Genomic DNA, 14,811 nt, shown 5'->3' with positions numbered 1-14,811 from the left:
ATGCTGGATTACTGTAAAGTTCAAACATCTTTAGAAGAAAATGCAAAATCCAACCACATAATCAATCTGAGTGGGAGTCGCAAACTGTGAACATAACAAATTAAATAATTCATATTACTTGATTACAAGGTGCTGGGATATGTGAATACTTCCCACTTGATGGTATGAGGTCGCTGACATGGCAACTATAAATAGAGTTTGGAGAGTCCCAGTGAAGTTGCCAACAAGAATTTGGTCAGCATCCTGACCCACACCTCTAGTTAGTAACTTCAGAAGAGCTGGCAAGGCCAAATATTACATGCAATACAACAGTTCTCTTAGGAAGTGATAAGATTATAGCTACAGCTCCAAATCTCACCCGAGAGGCAGAAATCCCTGTCAAAAGTAACTGCAGTTACCTAAAACGGTAACAGTCTTCCTTAATGAGTAAGCAAGCATATTTCAACTACAGAAAGATCTAGAATTAAATGTATAAATGCTTAAGAGAATCAAAATTGGATGTTAATGTTTTTGTTTTAAGAAAGCTATGCAATAACGGATCTTTTATATACTTAGAAAATTTAAGAGAATCTGGTCTGTAAGAATGACTGACGTAACAAATTTAAAATATGTAATTGAGTAATAGATTTAGACTTGTGATTTTAAACTGAAATCTTATAAGCTCATAAATAACATTTGAACACTGCAAAGACTTCAAGGTCATTGTGTTTGCAAATTCAATTTAATATGTCTATAAGAATGATTTAGTACCTAGGAGCATTTTCTCTATTTCCTCAGATAATTGACGTACTTAAGAAAATTGAACATATGAAATACTAAATACTATTTTAATTATTTTAGCCTATTTCTATGCAGTAATATCTGTAAAAACACTGGTTTGATATGTACTTCATATTAAAATAAATAACTATTCAAACCTAAAACTAGCAACCACCAAAATGCCCATCAACGACAGAAGGGATAAACTTGTGATATATATCCACCCAATATTCAGCAATGAGGATGAACAAAATAAAACTAGACGCAACAAGGATGAATATCATAAACATAATACTGAGGGAAAGAAGCAGACACAAAAGAGTACACACTGTATGATTCCATTATATGATTCCATTTATAGAAAGTTCAAAACAAGCAAATCCAAACTACAGTGTTAGAAGTCAAGGTAGTGGTGATCCTGATGGGAGGAGGCATTGGAAAGGAGCATGAAGAGGGCCTCTGGTGTACTGGTAATGTTATTTTCTAATCTAAATACTAATAAGATGGATGTGTTCATTTTGTGAAAAGTAATTAAGCTATAAACTTATGATTTGTACATTTACTTTCATAATAAATTATGTAATAATTCAATAAAGTTTAACAAAAAATAGTTAAGTATATATACAAACATTTATAACCATCCAAGTTAGCTTTTAATCCATGTACCATCCCAATGGACCAGCAATGCTATATGCACTACACTTTGGGAAACACTAACATACCAAAGAAAGTGAAGGGAAAGGGAAGGGCATGTTCCGGGAATAGCAGTAATTCTGCTATTCAGAGTACAAAGTAGGTATAAAGGAAATAAGAGATAAGCCTAGAAAAACAGATCCTCCTGAAGGACCTTGACTGCCATACCAAGGCAACTGTAATGCATTCAGTAGGCAATGGGGATAACAAATGCAAATGATGCAGGTGGAAGACTGTTTACCTACCAGAAAGTTTTCAGCCCTTTCCCTTAATTTCTTCAAAAACATTCCAAACATTCCGGCAATATCTTCATTCTCCAGCCTCCAGTTTCCAATGTGGAGGGACTTCTGCAAGAGTAACAATCCTGGCCTATCCCCAGCCCTCACACACTCACTTTTTCTTACGGAAGGAGTGATTTACTCCTGAGAAAAATTTAAGTTAGTGAATTCTTAGAGGAGGTACCAAGCAGCTGGGGTCAGCCCTTTCTCTCTCTTTAGAATCTGTCTGCTACAGAGAGGTCATACTCTAGTCTCTCAGGGCCCTGCTGGGGCTTACTGGAGATGGAGATGGCTCTGCCCTTGCAGAGGAGGCCTTCTATAGTCCAGCACTGCCTGTGACTGAGTCTATCTAAGTCAGGGTAAATATTAGGTAGTCCAGATCTAAGCCATATTTCCAACCAGCTGTATCAGTAATAAAGCTGACATTTTTACCTCCATCTATCTATATTCTGTGTCTTACTTCTCAATTGATTTTGAACTCAGATGTGGGGCAGTGATATATAAATATTAGCCCCAAAGCCTAACAAATAAAAGAGAGCACTAATGGGGGGAGGGTGATTACTACTTTATGTCAGAAGAGTAAACTCTATTCAGGATCCTTTTATTTGGTTTGGGGTTGAAATTAACACACTAATCTGTTAAATAGCAGAAGTTATTTTTTCAATAACAAGAAAATAAAACCTAGGGGGCTGGCCTGGTGGCGTAGCGGTGAAGTTTGCGCACTCCACTTCAGCGACCCGGGGTTCACAGGTTCAGATACCCGTACTGCTTGCCAAGCCATGCTGTGGCGGCATCCCACATAAAGTAGAGGAAGATGGGCTCAGAGGTTAGCGCAGGGCCAATCTTCCCCAGCAAAAAGAGGAGGATTGGCATCCAATGTTAGCTCAGGGCTAATATTCCTCATAAAAAAAAAAAAAAAGAAAGAAAAGAAAACTGAAAGGAGTAATTAGAGCCAAGTGTTCCATAAAGTATCTCATCTGACTACAACACCACTCCACTTCTCTGCAGTCTAAAAACAGACCACTTAATTTATTCCTAGATATTTTTATTAAGTGACCAGAGGTAGATGGTTCTATAGTAAGTAACTTCCTGACATAGGGAAGCCTATTTGCAGAAAGCGTGGTTCATCTCAAAATGAACTTGCAATCTAAGGGAAGTATGATACCAAATAATCATGGAGATTAAGCCTTCAGGGTTTCTTGTTGATTCACAGCCCAAAGATAGTTAACTTATAGCTGAGCAGTAAATCTTCCATGACCTCTTCTCTTTTCCTTCCTTCTCCTCTGATCTTAAGTCTTCCACATTCTCCTCCTCTTTTCCTTTTAGTCTCAACACTGTCTTCTCCCACAAGTGAAATAGTAAAATTTACTCACAAACAGAAACAGGCTGGGCTATCTTTTTAAACCATGCATTATAATTTCTTAAATTGTGAATTTCGTTTTGACAGGATCACATATTTTATAATTTGTTCAGTAAGTACAATATAAACTAATGCCTTCTTAACTATACGACACTATATTTGATCAGGATCTACTTAATCATAAAAGGTTTGAAACTTGTCGTGACAAAGAAAGTAACTTGATGAACAACAACTCAGAAAACAACATCAAGCGCAGTAATACTGCATAGGGGGAAGGAACAAGAGTTGTCGAGTAAGACAGGTCAGAGGTGAAACGCTGTCTCTTTTATTTTGTAGTTGCATGACCTTAAGACAAATTAACTTCTCTGAGCGTCCACTTCCTCACCTGTGACATACATATAGTATCACCTACTTTTCAGAGCTGTTGTGAGAATTAAATGAGATAATGTATATAAAGCCTCAGCACAGTGTCCGGCACATCAGGAGTTAAACTAAAACTATTACTACTATCACTACAATTCCTAGCCAGGAACTCAAAGTAAGCTAAGTATGTCATTCAGCATAACTACTAAAATAAGCTCTAATTTTGCCAAATGGTGCTAAGTCATAAGTCAGGTCACTTCCGCAAATAACCTTGCTGCAGAAATGCATCAGCTCTTACAGGCTCCAGAATGCCCTCCTGGGAAACACTTATAAGAGGTTAACTCAGCTTTTTTCCTTCTGGAAAACATCTACCAAGGCTTCTGGCAGATGTTAAATAATACATTACTTTTTAAAGAATAGTGTGTATAAAGACAGTATAAGCAAGTAAATTAAACAATAAGTAGCATTCTTACTCAGAAATTCCTTTGATCTGAACCAGAAGAGTTTATAACCTCTGTAAAAACTGCCATAAAACAGTTCTGACTAACGCAAACCACACTGAGGTTGGAGCCAAAATTTACAACTGGGAAAGCAGTTATCAGTATGGAGGGGCAGATGTCAACAAGGGATTTTTTCCTTCTCTTTTTCAAAACATAATAGCTTTAAAAAAGACACTGAAAAAATCCAAAACCAAGGCATAAAAATGTCACATACTTAACTGACATTTACTATGATTTTTAAGAATCTAAAACTGCATTCAGAAGTAAGATCAAAAAGAAACTGTTCATGGAGTAACATGCTCTTAAAGAAAAAAGGAGGGTCCAAAAGTAAACCATCAGCCTCAAAACTCTGCTCAGCAACTTCAAATAATGAGAATACATGTTCCTGGATAGAAGTAATTAGAACCAATTCATAGGAGACCATGTGACAAGTGCAACAGGTATTGATCGGTCAGCCTTCTTAAACGTCCACATTCCTCAGGACGCTATCATCCCTTTTCTATTTTCACTGTCTCCAAACTCCCAGGGCATTTAGTAACATAATTTTAAGTACTACCTAACACACTAACTTCCAAAACTCAAATTCATCCTTTCCTCTCTATTCTCACTGCCATCATCTTGGTTTAATCCTTCATTATTCCTCACCTGTTCTGCTGCAACAGCCTCCCCTAAGTGATCTCCCTATGTCCATCCTCATTCTTCTCCAATCTTTTGTGAACACTGCAGCTGGAGTGATTTCTCTCAAACCAAAACCCAATCTGATCAATATCCCTGCCCAGCTCAATTCCTTCAAGGGTTCTCCATCACTTAGCCCCCTCAGCTGCTTCATTTTTCCTCATTACATTTATTACTATCTGACATACTATATTACTTGTTTGTTCACTATCTCCACTCCAATTAGAATACAAGACCATAAAGGCAGCGTTTTTGTTCACTGTTATATATTGCATAGTAAGCACTCAAACATGCATGAGTAAATGCATTCAAACATGAATGAGTAAATGAATAAGTGAATGAATGAATGGACTGATAACCTACAGGCCAAAGGCCTCTGTGAGCTGCCAGTGCCCTCCTCTCTTCACTTTACTCCCACCTCTACCAATACTGAATTGTTTAGCTGTCTAAATACAATATGCACTTTCCTGCTCCCTTGTTTTGCCATATGCTATTCCCTGTGCCTGAATACAAACTCTCCTCACCATCCAACCAACCTGCCACACTATCATCCATATTTTAAAACTGCCTCCAGAAGCTTCCCCTGACCCCCTAGATTAGACAGAATACATCACTTTCTTTCCTTTGTGCTACATCTGTATCTGTATCTACAATGGCTCTACTCAAACTCTACTAGATTGTGTATCTCCCTTGCCAGACTGTGAATTCTTTGAGGCCAAGGACTATTATTCTTCTCTTTACCTCCAGTGCCCAGGACAATACCTGTCATAAAGCAACTACTCTATAAATGTTGAGTAAATGAACATATGCATGACTATTTTGTAAGAGGAATGAAAACATGGAGTTTCAAGAAGTCACTCCTCCAATTCCATGATGATAACCAGCCATGAGATAAAAGAATTACAACCAATGACATCATCCAAGGTAATTTAAAAAAAGGAGTTATACAAATAACACACATCACAAACAATTCCAAAATAACTGACATGCAGTCACACTCACACTTTATTAGATATACATACTAATTCCTTCTTGCTCCATCATTTGCCTTCCCTTTAGGCTCAGCTCTGCAGCTGACAAACTGAGGCCCAGCCAAGCAGTAGGAAGCAAAAGGGAGACCTAGGTTCCCATGAACAGTATATCACATAGATCACTCTCTGAGGAAGCTTTTGATGTTCCATCTAATACAGCTTTTTGTGTTCCCTTATATTTTGATTCAAACTTTAAAACAGTCGTACAGGACTAGATTTTACCACTAGCCACACCTAACCCTGAACCAAACACTAGAGCTTTCTACCCATTATAATCTATGCCATCAATGGGTTACAGTTGTGCTTGCCGTCTATGGAGCAGCCACAAAGGACACCCCCAGACCAGTCACCTTCAGCTATGGCAAGCCTCATCCATTACCCCAGTGTGCCTTACAAACATTACTATTTTTCTCTGAATGCTGTAAACCAAGGCCCCTTAATCCAACCATAAGGAACACCTGCCCTATCCACTTAGTTCTAAGAATGTGAACCTGCATATAAATCTACAATCACAGATGCATAACAATGAATAGACATAAACGTACATGAAGCTGTTTAGAAAAGCTAAAAGTTTTAAATCCAATGACAGCTAAAATAATATCAAGTGAAGCCAGAAGCCAAGATGTGATCCTTTATTCCTCCCTCCCCCACCACTCAGTAACCAAGTTATGGAAAATTTACCTCCTAATATTTTTGTGTGTGTGAGAGGAAGATTAGCCCTGAGCTACCATCTGTCACCAATCCTCCTCTTTTTGCAGCATTAGACTGGCCCTGGGCTAACATCCATGCCCATCTTTCTCTGCTTTATATGTGGGATGCCTGCCAAAGCATGGCTTGATAAGCAGTACATAAGTCGGCGCTTGGGATCTGAGCCCACGAACCCCAGGCCAAGGCGGAGTGCACAAACCCAACCACTACGCCCCCAGGCCGGCCCCTTTCTCCTAATATTTTTTTAAATAAGTTGCCTACTCCCAATATTATGCCTTAGTTCAGAGTCACAGCACTTCTCATCAGGATACTGATCTCCCTGTCTTTGGACTCAATGAAAATGGCATCTGCCATTTGTTGAACAGTTATGTAACTGGCATTGAACTATGCACTTGATCCTTTAACTTTATATTTTCTCACAGCAACACTGCAAAGCAGGAATTATTGTCCTCATTTTTACAGATGAGGGAATGGAAGCTCTAAGAGAGGTTATGTGACTTGCCCAAGGTCATGCAGCTAGAATTGTGTAGTGGAAATTCAAACTCAGGTCTCTGTTCCCAGCCATTATATGCTAAACTGCTTACCCTCCTTCAAGTCAGTCTCCAATGTGACCTTTCTAAAAGGTAAATGTAATCATGTTTTGCCCCATATAAAATCCTGCAAACAAAACTGGCCTCTCCCCAGCCCAGTGGCATAGCGGTCAAGTTGGTGCACTCTGCTTCATCGGCCCGGGGTTCACAGGTTCAGATCACTGGTGTAGACCTACGAATGAACCGCTTGTCAAGCCATGCTGTGGTGGCGTCCCATATAAAGTAGATGAAGATGGGCTCGGATGTTAGCCCAGGGCCAATCTTTCTCAGCAAAAACAGGAGGATTGGCAACAGATGTTAGCTCAAGGCTAATCTTCCTCACAAAAAAAAAAAAAAAAAAGACTGGCCTCTCCAGCCCTGTCATCCTCACTTCCTCACACTTAACTGCTAGCAGTTCCCTAATCTGTCTCTCACTGTTTTACCTGTGAACACATTGTTTTTCTGCCAAGAACACTTTTTCTCCTTTGGCAGGCTACTTCCAACACAAACTTCAAGATTTACTCAGACAATCCTTACTCTGAAAAGACTTCACCCTAACACACACACACCCAAAACTGGATTAAGTGATCGCTTGCTTTGGTTATCAGCTAAGTTTCTCATCTTATCTTATTATAACTTTACCTTACTAGACTACTAGTTCCTTGAGAGTAAATACTTTATTTTTAAACCTTTGTATTCCCAGTACAGTGTGTATGGAGTATAGGAAGGACTCATGAATGTGGAATTAACGAATGAATTCATCAGAAGCAGTACAATTTAAGAACTTGGCCCTAAAGTCAATCTGATATGCTTTTAAATTCTAATCTGCCACATAGTATACCTGCCAAGCCCGCAGCAGGCTTCTAAATCTTTTTCATTTCTTTACCTGTAAAATGGGAGATAACTGCACCTACCTTATAGTTTGGGGAGGAGTAAAAGAAATAATAGATTTAGCACACTGAAAGTACACATTAAACATTAGCAACACATTTTTTTTCACTCTCAAAGTTTATCCACGCTGACAAAGCCACATCTCAGAAAACAGCTTCTCCTGGTAGCTTCCATCAGAGCTTAAGATTTCTCCAAAAAGTCGGAAGTCAATATCTCTTACAAACTTCCTGACCCACAGACAAGGGTCTTTCAGCTTCTGGTTACACCACAGCTCAGTAGCTGCCACCACATCCTAACTCACTAACTAGTGTGGGCACTTTATTGCTTCTTGCTCACCCATCGGTTTCCTCCCTCAAAGTCAAAGAACATGCCCCTGAGAAAATGGAATCGTGCCCCACAGAAACCAGTCAGCATCTTCTTCCAGGTACCACCACTTCTCCTCGCTCCCAGGCTTATGTGAATTAGAAGAGATCTCTATGATCATCTAGTACAAACTTAAATCTCCTCGGAGGATCATAAGTCTATCCTTCTATCCATTCCAAGCCCTTAGCCCCCAAAGTATTAATTCAAGGTAGAGAATGAATTCCTGGCATTAAGAATCCAAGAAAAGAGTCCCCATAAAGACTTCCCCAATAAGAGTGCTTCAGGTCTATCACTCTCCAATAGTGACCAAACTCCACCATTCCATCCCGCCTCCTTCCTGACAGAGTCCAGGGTCTTTTCTCCGGAAAGAGAGATGGGTCCGCACTTTCAGGGACCGGGATGCCTTCCGCACCCCCCTCCCCATATCACCTCCTTTCCCACCTCGCCTGTGCCCTCCCGCAGCACAGGCCTCGCCTGGTCCCTCGCCTCCAGCTCGCTCCACAGAGCCGCTACTCACCGCTTCTTGGGGATGATGCCCGACTCCTGCGCGGAGGGAGTGGCACTGGGCGCCGCCGTGGCCGCCGCCGCGGCTTTCCGCGCTTTGCACTCATTGGTACTCAGAGCCTCCCGGGGCCGGCCCAGCAGATGGCCCGAGAGAACCCGCAGCCTCCGCCCGGCGCGGTCCCGCTCCGGGTCCCGGTCCCGGTCCGCTGCAGAGCCGGAGCCCGCACCCGTGCCCGTCCCGCCCTCTGCAGCCGCCGCCTCCGCCATGGTTTCCGCCTTGTGCCGCCGCCCGGGACCGCTGGTCGCGGGTGAAAGGTCACTCAGAGCGGCGCCCGGCGCGACCATTCGCTGCGGCGCATCCCGGCAGCCACCGCGGCGACTGGGCGGCGGGTGCCATGCGCCTGGAGCTTCGTATTCTCAGCTCCCGCCCACCGCGGGCCCCGCCCTCCGCGGTCACGCCTCGGGCGGCGCGCACCTGCCAAGCAGGTGAGTTTGACCTGTCCCTGGATTGGCCCAGCCCGGCCCGGGCTGGACTGGGAGCCACACCACAAGCGCCCCCGAGGTGCCCTAGGACCGTGGGTGGTGTCCTCGGGTGTGGTCTGAGCCTCTGGAAGACGGTGCAGGAGGCATGGGCGGTGCTGCTGGACCTGACAACCGAACAAGCGCCATCCTTTCCCTTAATGAGCTCCTACTGCCTCCCCTCTGCTCCCCTTCCTGCCGGGTCACTAGAGTTACTCAAAACTGACTCGTTGGTTGTAACCATTAGAGCAAATAGCTGTCATATTCTCATCGCCTACTTTGTTCCGGGCACCGTACTTACTTAAAGCTAGATCTCAAGTAAGTAATCTCCATTTTACAGATGAAAAAACTGAGGCTCAGAGACACTAACTTCCCCAAGGGCATGCAGCTAGTAAATGCTAAAACCGAGTTGCAACCTAGGTTCTTTTTCCATTCGTTACTAGATGCTGTGCCCTTCCTTACCGTACCCAACAGCTGTTCTTAAGACTTCTCATTTATCTACAGATTGACTTCATTTCTGGAGAATGGCACTTGGTGAAATTAGGGGGAGCTCATAGGACAGTGCTTCACAACCATTTTCAGCCAGTGGATTGGATAGGCTTTTATAAGCCACCTTGCAGACCTCATCATCAGAAGTAAAGTCCCTTTTTGCATAATGTAGAATTCAAAAATAAGTCTTGGGAATGGCAAGAAAAAGAGTTGCCATAAGCATTCCAAGCCCAATGAAGTCAGCTCCTTTCTGAATAACCACCTCCTTTCTGAATAACCGCCTTCTTTCTAACACAGGCTCTGTGAAAGGGTTCAGACCTTCCAGGAGTTATTTGACTAATACAAAAGAACTATTTAATAGTTCTGAGAAAATTCAGGCAAGAGTGAGGAGGACTTGATTTGTATGCCAGATCTGCAGATTTTAAGGGATATTCAGCATTAAATATCCAGTCTAGCTCTAGAATCACTGAGTCTGACTCCTGTTTAGCTGCTGGTTCTAACCATTGTACTCTTCCTAGGGGAAGCCATTGGCTATTTCAAATGGACTAAGTGAAGAAATGGGACAAAGAGGAGGAGTAAATTGCTGAGTGCTCTGAGGAGAAAGGCTCCTCAAGTTTGAGAGGTCAGCAACTCTAGTCTTTGAACGTCTCACACCCTTTCTAGATGTTACTAGAACAGCATTAAAACATCAACTACCACGTTTGCTTGCAATCGTAAAATTCACAGATTTCTTGCCAAAATGCCATATAAGCAACAACTTCCTCAGAATCTTTTTGGAATGAGACAGGTCTGTTAATTTTTTCTTGACTCCCAGAGAGCTCAATCTAACACTACTAGCATGCTGTAAATGTAAATGTCATTAACTGACTGCTTCAGTCTTGTCCAAATTGAGGTATGGACATGCTTCTTGCCAACTCTCAGGAGGCAAAATTTATAAATTTTGCAACCATCAACAGAATAACAAAACCCTTTTCTCCTGGGTGATGAAAAGCTTGATGTAAACCAAAATTATGTACCAGTGGAAAAATTACTGATTATATCTATTTCAAATATGTGTACAGTAATGAAGTATATATAGGCAGTAAAGCATTTGTTGAGAGCCTATTGTGTACCTAATTCATTACTGTGTGCTATGAGATGCAAAAGTATTTAAGCCAATGCTTCATCTTCATGGTATAATCAGGCTAATTAGGAGTTAGGATATATGTGGAAAAAAACTGTGTGATACTATTGGGTGGAATAAGTGTGACGTAGGTGACCTTGGTAAAGGGTTTCCTACCTTATCCCTTACAAGAGCAAAGCCCAAGCAGAGTGCCCTGAAATTTATTTCATCCTACCTAAGAGGAACGAATGTTTCACACAAAGCCTGGTCCTTTGAGATGCCTGTCATTCCCACCAAAAGCAAAACCTCAGTAAATATCACATTCAGAAAGGCCATCTCAACAAACCTGTTCCTTCTGAGTCCTGGAACACTTGGCCCTTAATAACCTGGATCCCAATGGAGAACAGACCACATGCCCAGAAACAAGGGGTGCATCCATGACATGTGGAATTTTAAATGGAGTGGCCTTTATTTGCATTTACTACATCTCTTCTAATATGAGGCACAAAAAAGTCTAAATGGGATAAATTAACTCCTGAGGCATGCACCAAATTTCTTTACTGCACTGATTTTCATTACTTATCTTCAGAGCTCTGAAGATCCCTGAATAAAGGAATTCTTGCATTTTTATATATTTTTTATTATGAAATATAACACAGAAAAGTGAACCAAGCATAAATTACCACAAATCAAACACCCATGTAACTTCCATCTAGGTTGAGAAATAGAACATTGCCAGCACACCAGAAGTTCCCCTTATACCCTCTCCCAATCACTTCACCCTCCCTACCTGCCTAAGGTAACCACTGTACTGAGTTGTATGATACTCATTTCATTGATTTTCTTTATGATTTTAACAATTAAGCATGTATCCCCTCCCTGTTTTTTTGCATTTATGTAAGTGGAATCATCTTATGTTCTTTTGTTTATGAGATTCATCCATATTGCTGTATATAGTAGTAGTGCATTCATTTTCTTTGCTGTATAATATTCCATTGAATGCTTATACCAGAGTTTATCTATTCTACAATTAATGGCGTTCGAGTTGTTTCCAATTTGGGACTCTTGTGAATAAGGTTGCTATGAACAGTCTTGCATATGTCTCTAGGTGGACATGTAGATGAATTTCTGTTAAGTACCCATTTAAGAGTGGAACTGCTGGGTCATTGAGTATGCATGTGTTTAATAGATAGTGAAATGTCAAACTGTTTTCCAAAGGGATTGTACAGGGCCAGCCCCCTGGCTTAGCGGTTAAGTGCGTGCGCTCCGATGCTGGCGGCCCGGGTTCGGATCCCGGGCGCGCACCGACGCACTGCTTATCTGGCCATGCTGAGGCCGCGTCCCACATACAGCAACTAGAAGAATGTGCAACTATGACATACAACTATCTACTGGGGCTTTAGGGGAAAAATAAATAAATAAAAAATTATAAAAAAAAAAAAAAAAAACAAAGGGATTGTACAAAATCTATCCTGGCAGTATATGAGAGTTCCCATTGCACTAACATGTTATTGTCATCTAGTTAGTTTTAGCTATTATAGTCTGTTATCTTATTGTGATTTTAATTTGCATTTCCCTGATTGCTAGTGCCTTTTTTGTATGCTTGTTGGCCATTTGGATATCATCATTTGTGAACGTGTAATGAAGATGAAATCTCCTGTGTTACCTTCTGGAAGCCTTATTGTTTTTCCTTTCACATTTACACCTACAGTTCAATTGGAATTGATTTTTGTTTGTGTGGTAGAGATCAGGTTTCTTTTTTTTTTGCTTATGACTATCCAGTTGTCTCAGCACCATTTGTTGAAAAGATCTTGTTCTGCATTGCTACCTTTGTTATAAATCAAGTGGCCATAGAGCATTAGTTTATTTCTAGCCTCTGTCTTCTATTTCATTGGTCTATTTATCTACCTTATGCCAGTGTCACACTGTCTTAACTATCGTATATTCTTTTAGATCTTCTGCATACAATTATATCATTTGTGAATAATAACAGTTGGTTTCTTCCTTTCCAATCCTTATACCTTGTATTTCTTTTGCCTTACTCAGCTGGCTAAGACCTCCAGTACAATGTTGAATAGAAGTTGTAATAGTGGTATAAGTGTACAAGATAAGTGTAAACTCTTATCTTGTTTCTGATTTCAAAGGGAAATCTCTCAGCATTTCACCATTGTTTGAAGGGGTTTCACCATTGTTGTGGGTTTTTTTTGTTTTTGTTTTTGTTTTTTTTTGTGTGAGGAAGATTGGCCCTGAGCTAACATCTATTGCCAATCTTCCTGTTTTGTTTTTTTTTTCCTTGAGGAAGACTGTCCCTGAGCTAACATCTGTGCCATTCTTCCTCCATTTTGTATATGGGATGCTGCCACCAGCATGGCTTGATGAGCAGTGTGTATGTCCGTGCCCAGGATCAGAAGCAGTGAACCCCAGGCCGCTGAAGTGGAGCTCGTGAGCTCAACCACTACGCCACCCGGCCAGCCCCTGTTGTTTTTTTAACAAACCTTTTAGCAGATTAAGGAAGTCCCCTTCTAATCCTAGTTTGCTGAGAGTTTTTATCGTGAATGGATTTTGAGTTTTATCAGATGGTTTTTCTGCAGCTGTTGAGATGATCATGTGATTTTTCTCTTTTATTCTGTAACTATGGTAAATTACATTGATTGGTTTTCCACTGTTCAACTAACCTTGCAATGCTGGCATAAACCCAACCTGGTTGTGATGGTTTGGCCTTTTTATATACTACTGAATACAAAGTATTAAAAATTTTTTTAACATTTTATTCTATGTTTATAAGTAAGGTTTATCTATTATTTTCCTTTTTCTAATAGGAGCATGTCAGGTTTTGCTGACCTCATGAAACAAGCTAGTGAGTACTCCTTTGTTTTCTAGTCTCAGGAAGAATTTGTGTAAGATTGATCATTATTTTTTCCTTAAATGTTTGTTAGAATTCACCAGAGAAATGATCTAAACCTAGAGTTTTCTTTATGAGAAGGTTTTTATTTACAGATTAAATAGTTTAATGCTATTCAGATTTTCCGTTTCTACTTGTTTCAGTTTTTGACAGTGTTTTTCTAGCAAATTATCTGCTTCATTTATATTTTCAAATTTATTGACATAAAGTTTTACATAGTATCTTCTATTATCATTTTAATGTCTATAGGGTCTTTGGTAATATCCCAATTTTCATTCACAGCATTGGTTTTTTTGCTATCTCTCTCTTTTTTTAATCAGTTTGCCAGGCATTTATCAATTTTATTACTTTTTTAAAAGACCAACTTTTGACTTTGTTGATCCTGTTATATGTATGCTTTCTTTTTATATTAATTTCTTTTTTTATTAATTCATTCATTAACAAAATGATATTCCTTATTATTTCTTATCTTCTACTTTTCTTTTTTCTAATTTCTTGAAATGAATACTTAGCTTATTGATTTTTCAGCCTTTTTTGTTTGTATTTTCTGATATATGTGTCTAGGACTATAAATTTCTCTTTAAGCAATTAACTTCAGTCAAGTTTTGATAACAGTGTTTTCATTATTATTCAGTTCCATATAGTATCCATTTGTATTTGAAAAGGATAAGTATTCTCTCTTGTTTTGATGTACATTTGTTCCCCAGATACAAATTGGACCTAATGGTTGTGTTGTTCAAATCTTTTACATCCTAGCTGATATTTTGTCTACTTATTTTATCAGTTATTGAAGTATGTTAAAATCTCCCACTATTATTATGGATGTATCTATTTGTCTATCTATTAGTGTACTGCTAATTTTTGCTTTCTATACACTGAAGCTAAGCCGGCCCTGGTGGTCTAATGGTTAAGAGTTAGTGCTCTCACCCCCGTGGTCAGGGAACCACACCATCCATCTGTCAGTTGTCGTACTGTGGTAGCTGCATGTTGCCGTGATGCTAGAGGCTATGCCATGGGTACTTCAAATCCAAGCAGGGTCACCCATGGTGGGCAGGTTTCAGCAGAGCTTCCAGACTAAGACAGACTAGGAAGAAGGACCTGGCCA

At 40.3% G+C, this 14,811-nt stretch overlaps 1 protein-coding gene across 4 annotated transcripts in view; it reads right to left on the bottom strand.

Annotated features, from left to right (window-relative positions):
• The window catches only part of AGPS (alkylglycerone phosphate synthase), a 404,117-nt gene that overhangs the window by 131,953 nt on the left and 257,353 nt on the right, over positions 1–14,811 (bottom strand). For 3 of the 4 annotated variants that reach the window (XM_004426664.3, XM_087435431.1, XM_087435430.1), the window contains exon 1: positions 8,708–9,068. The exons of the other annotated variant lie outside the window; for it this stretch is intronic. In XM_004426664.3, coding sequence (XP_004426721.1) covers positions 8,708–9,039 — 332 coding nt within the window. In that variant the 5' untranslated portion in view covers positions 9,040–9,068. Of the gene's footprint in view, positions 1–8,707; positions 9,069–14,811 lie in introns of those variants that run through there. 4 annotated transcript variants of the gene reach the window in all.

This window comes from Ceratotherium simum, chromosome 9 (assembly GCF_057802395.1).
Source record: "Ceratotherium simum simum isolate JZ-2026a chromosome 9, ASM5780239v1, whole genome shotgun sequence".
Lineage (NCBI taxonomy): Eukaryota > Metazoa > Chordata > Mammalia > Perissodactyla > Rhinocerotidae > Ceratotherium > Ceratotherium simum.
The sequence above is the reverse complement of the archived record's forward strand: the minus strand, read 5'-3'. Positions and strand labels throughout refer to the sequence as shown.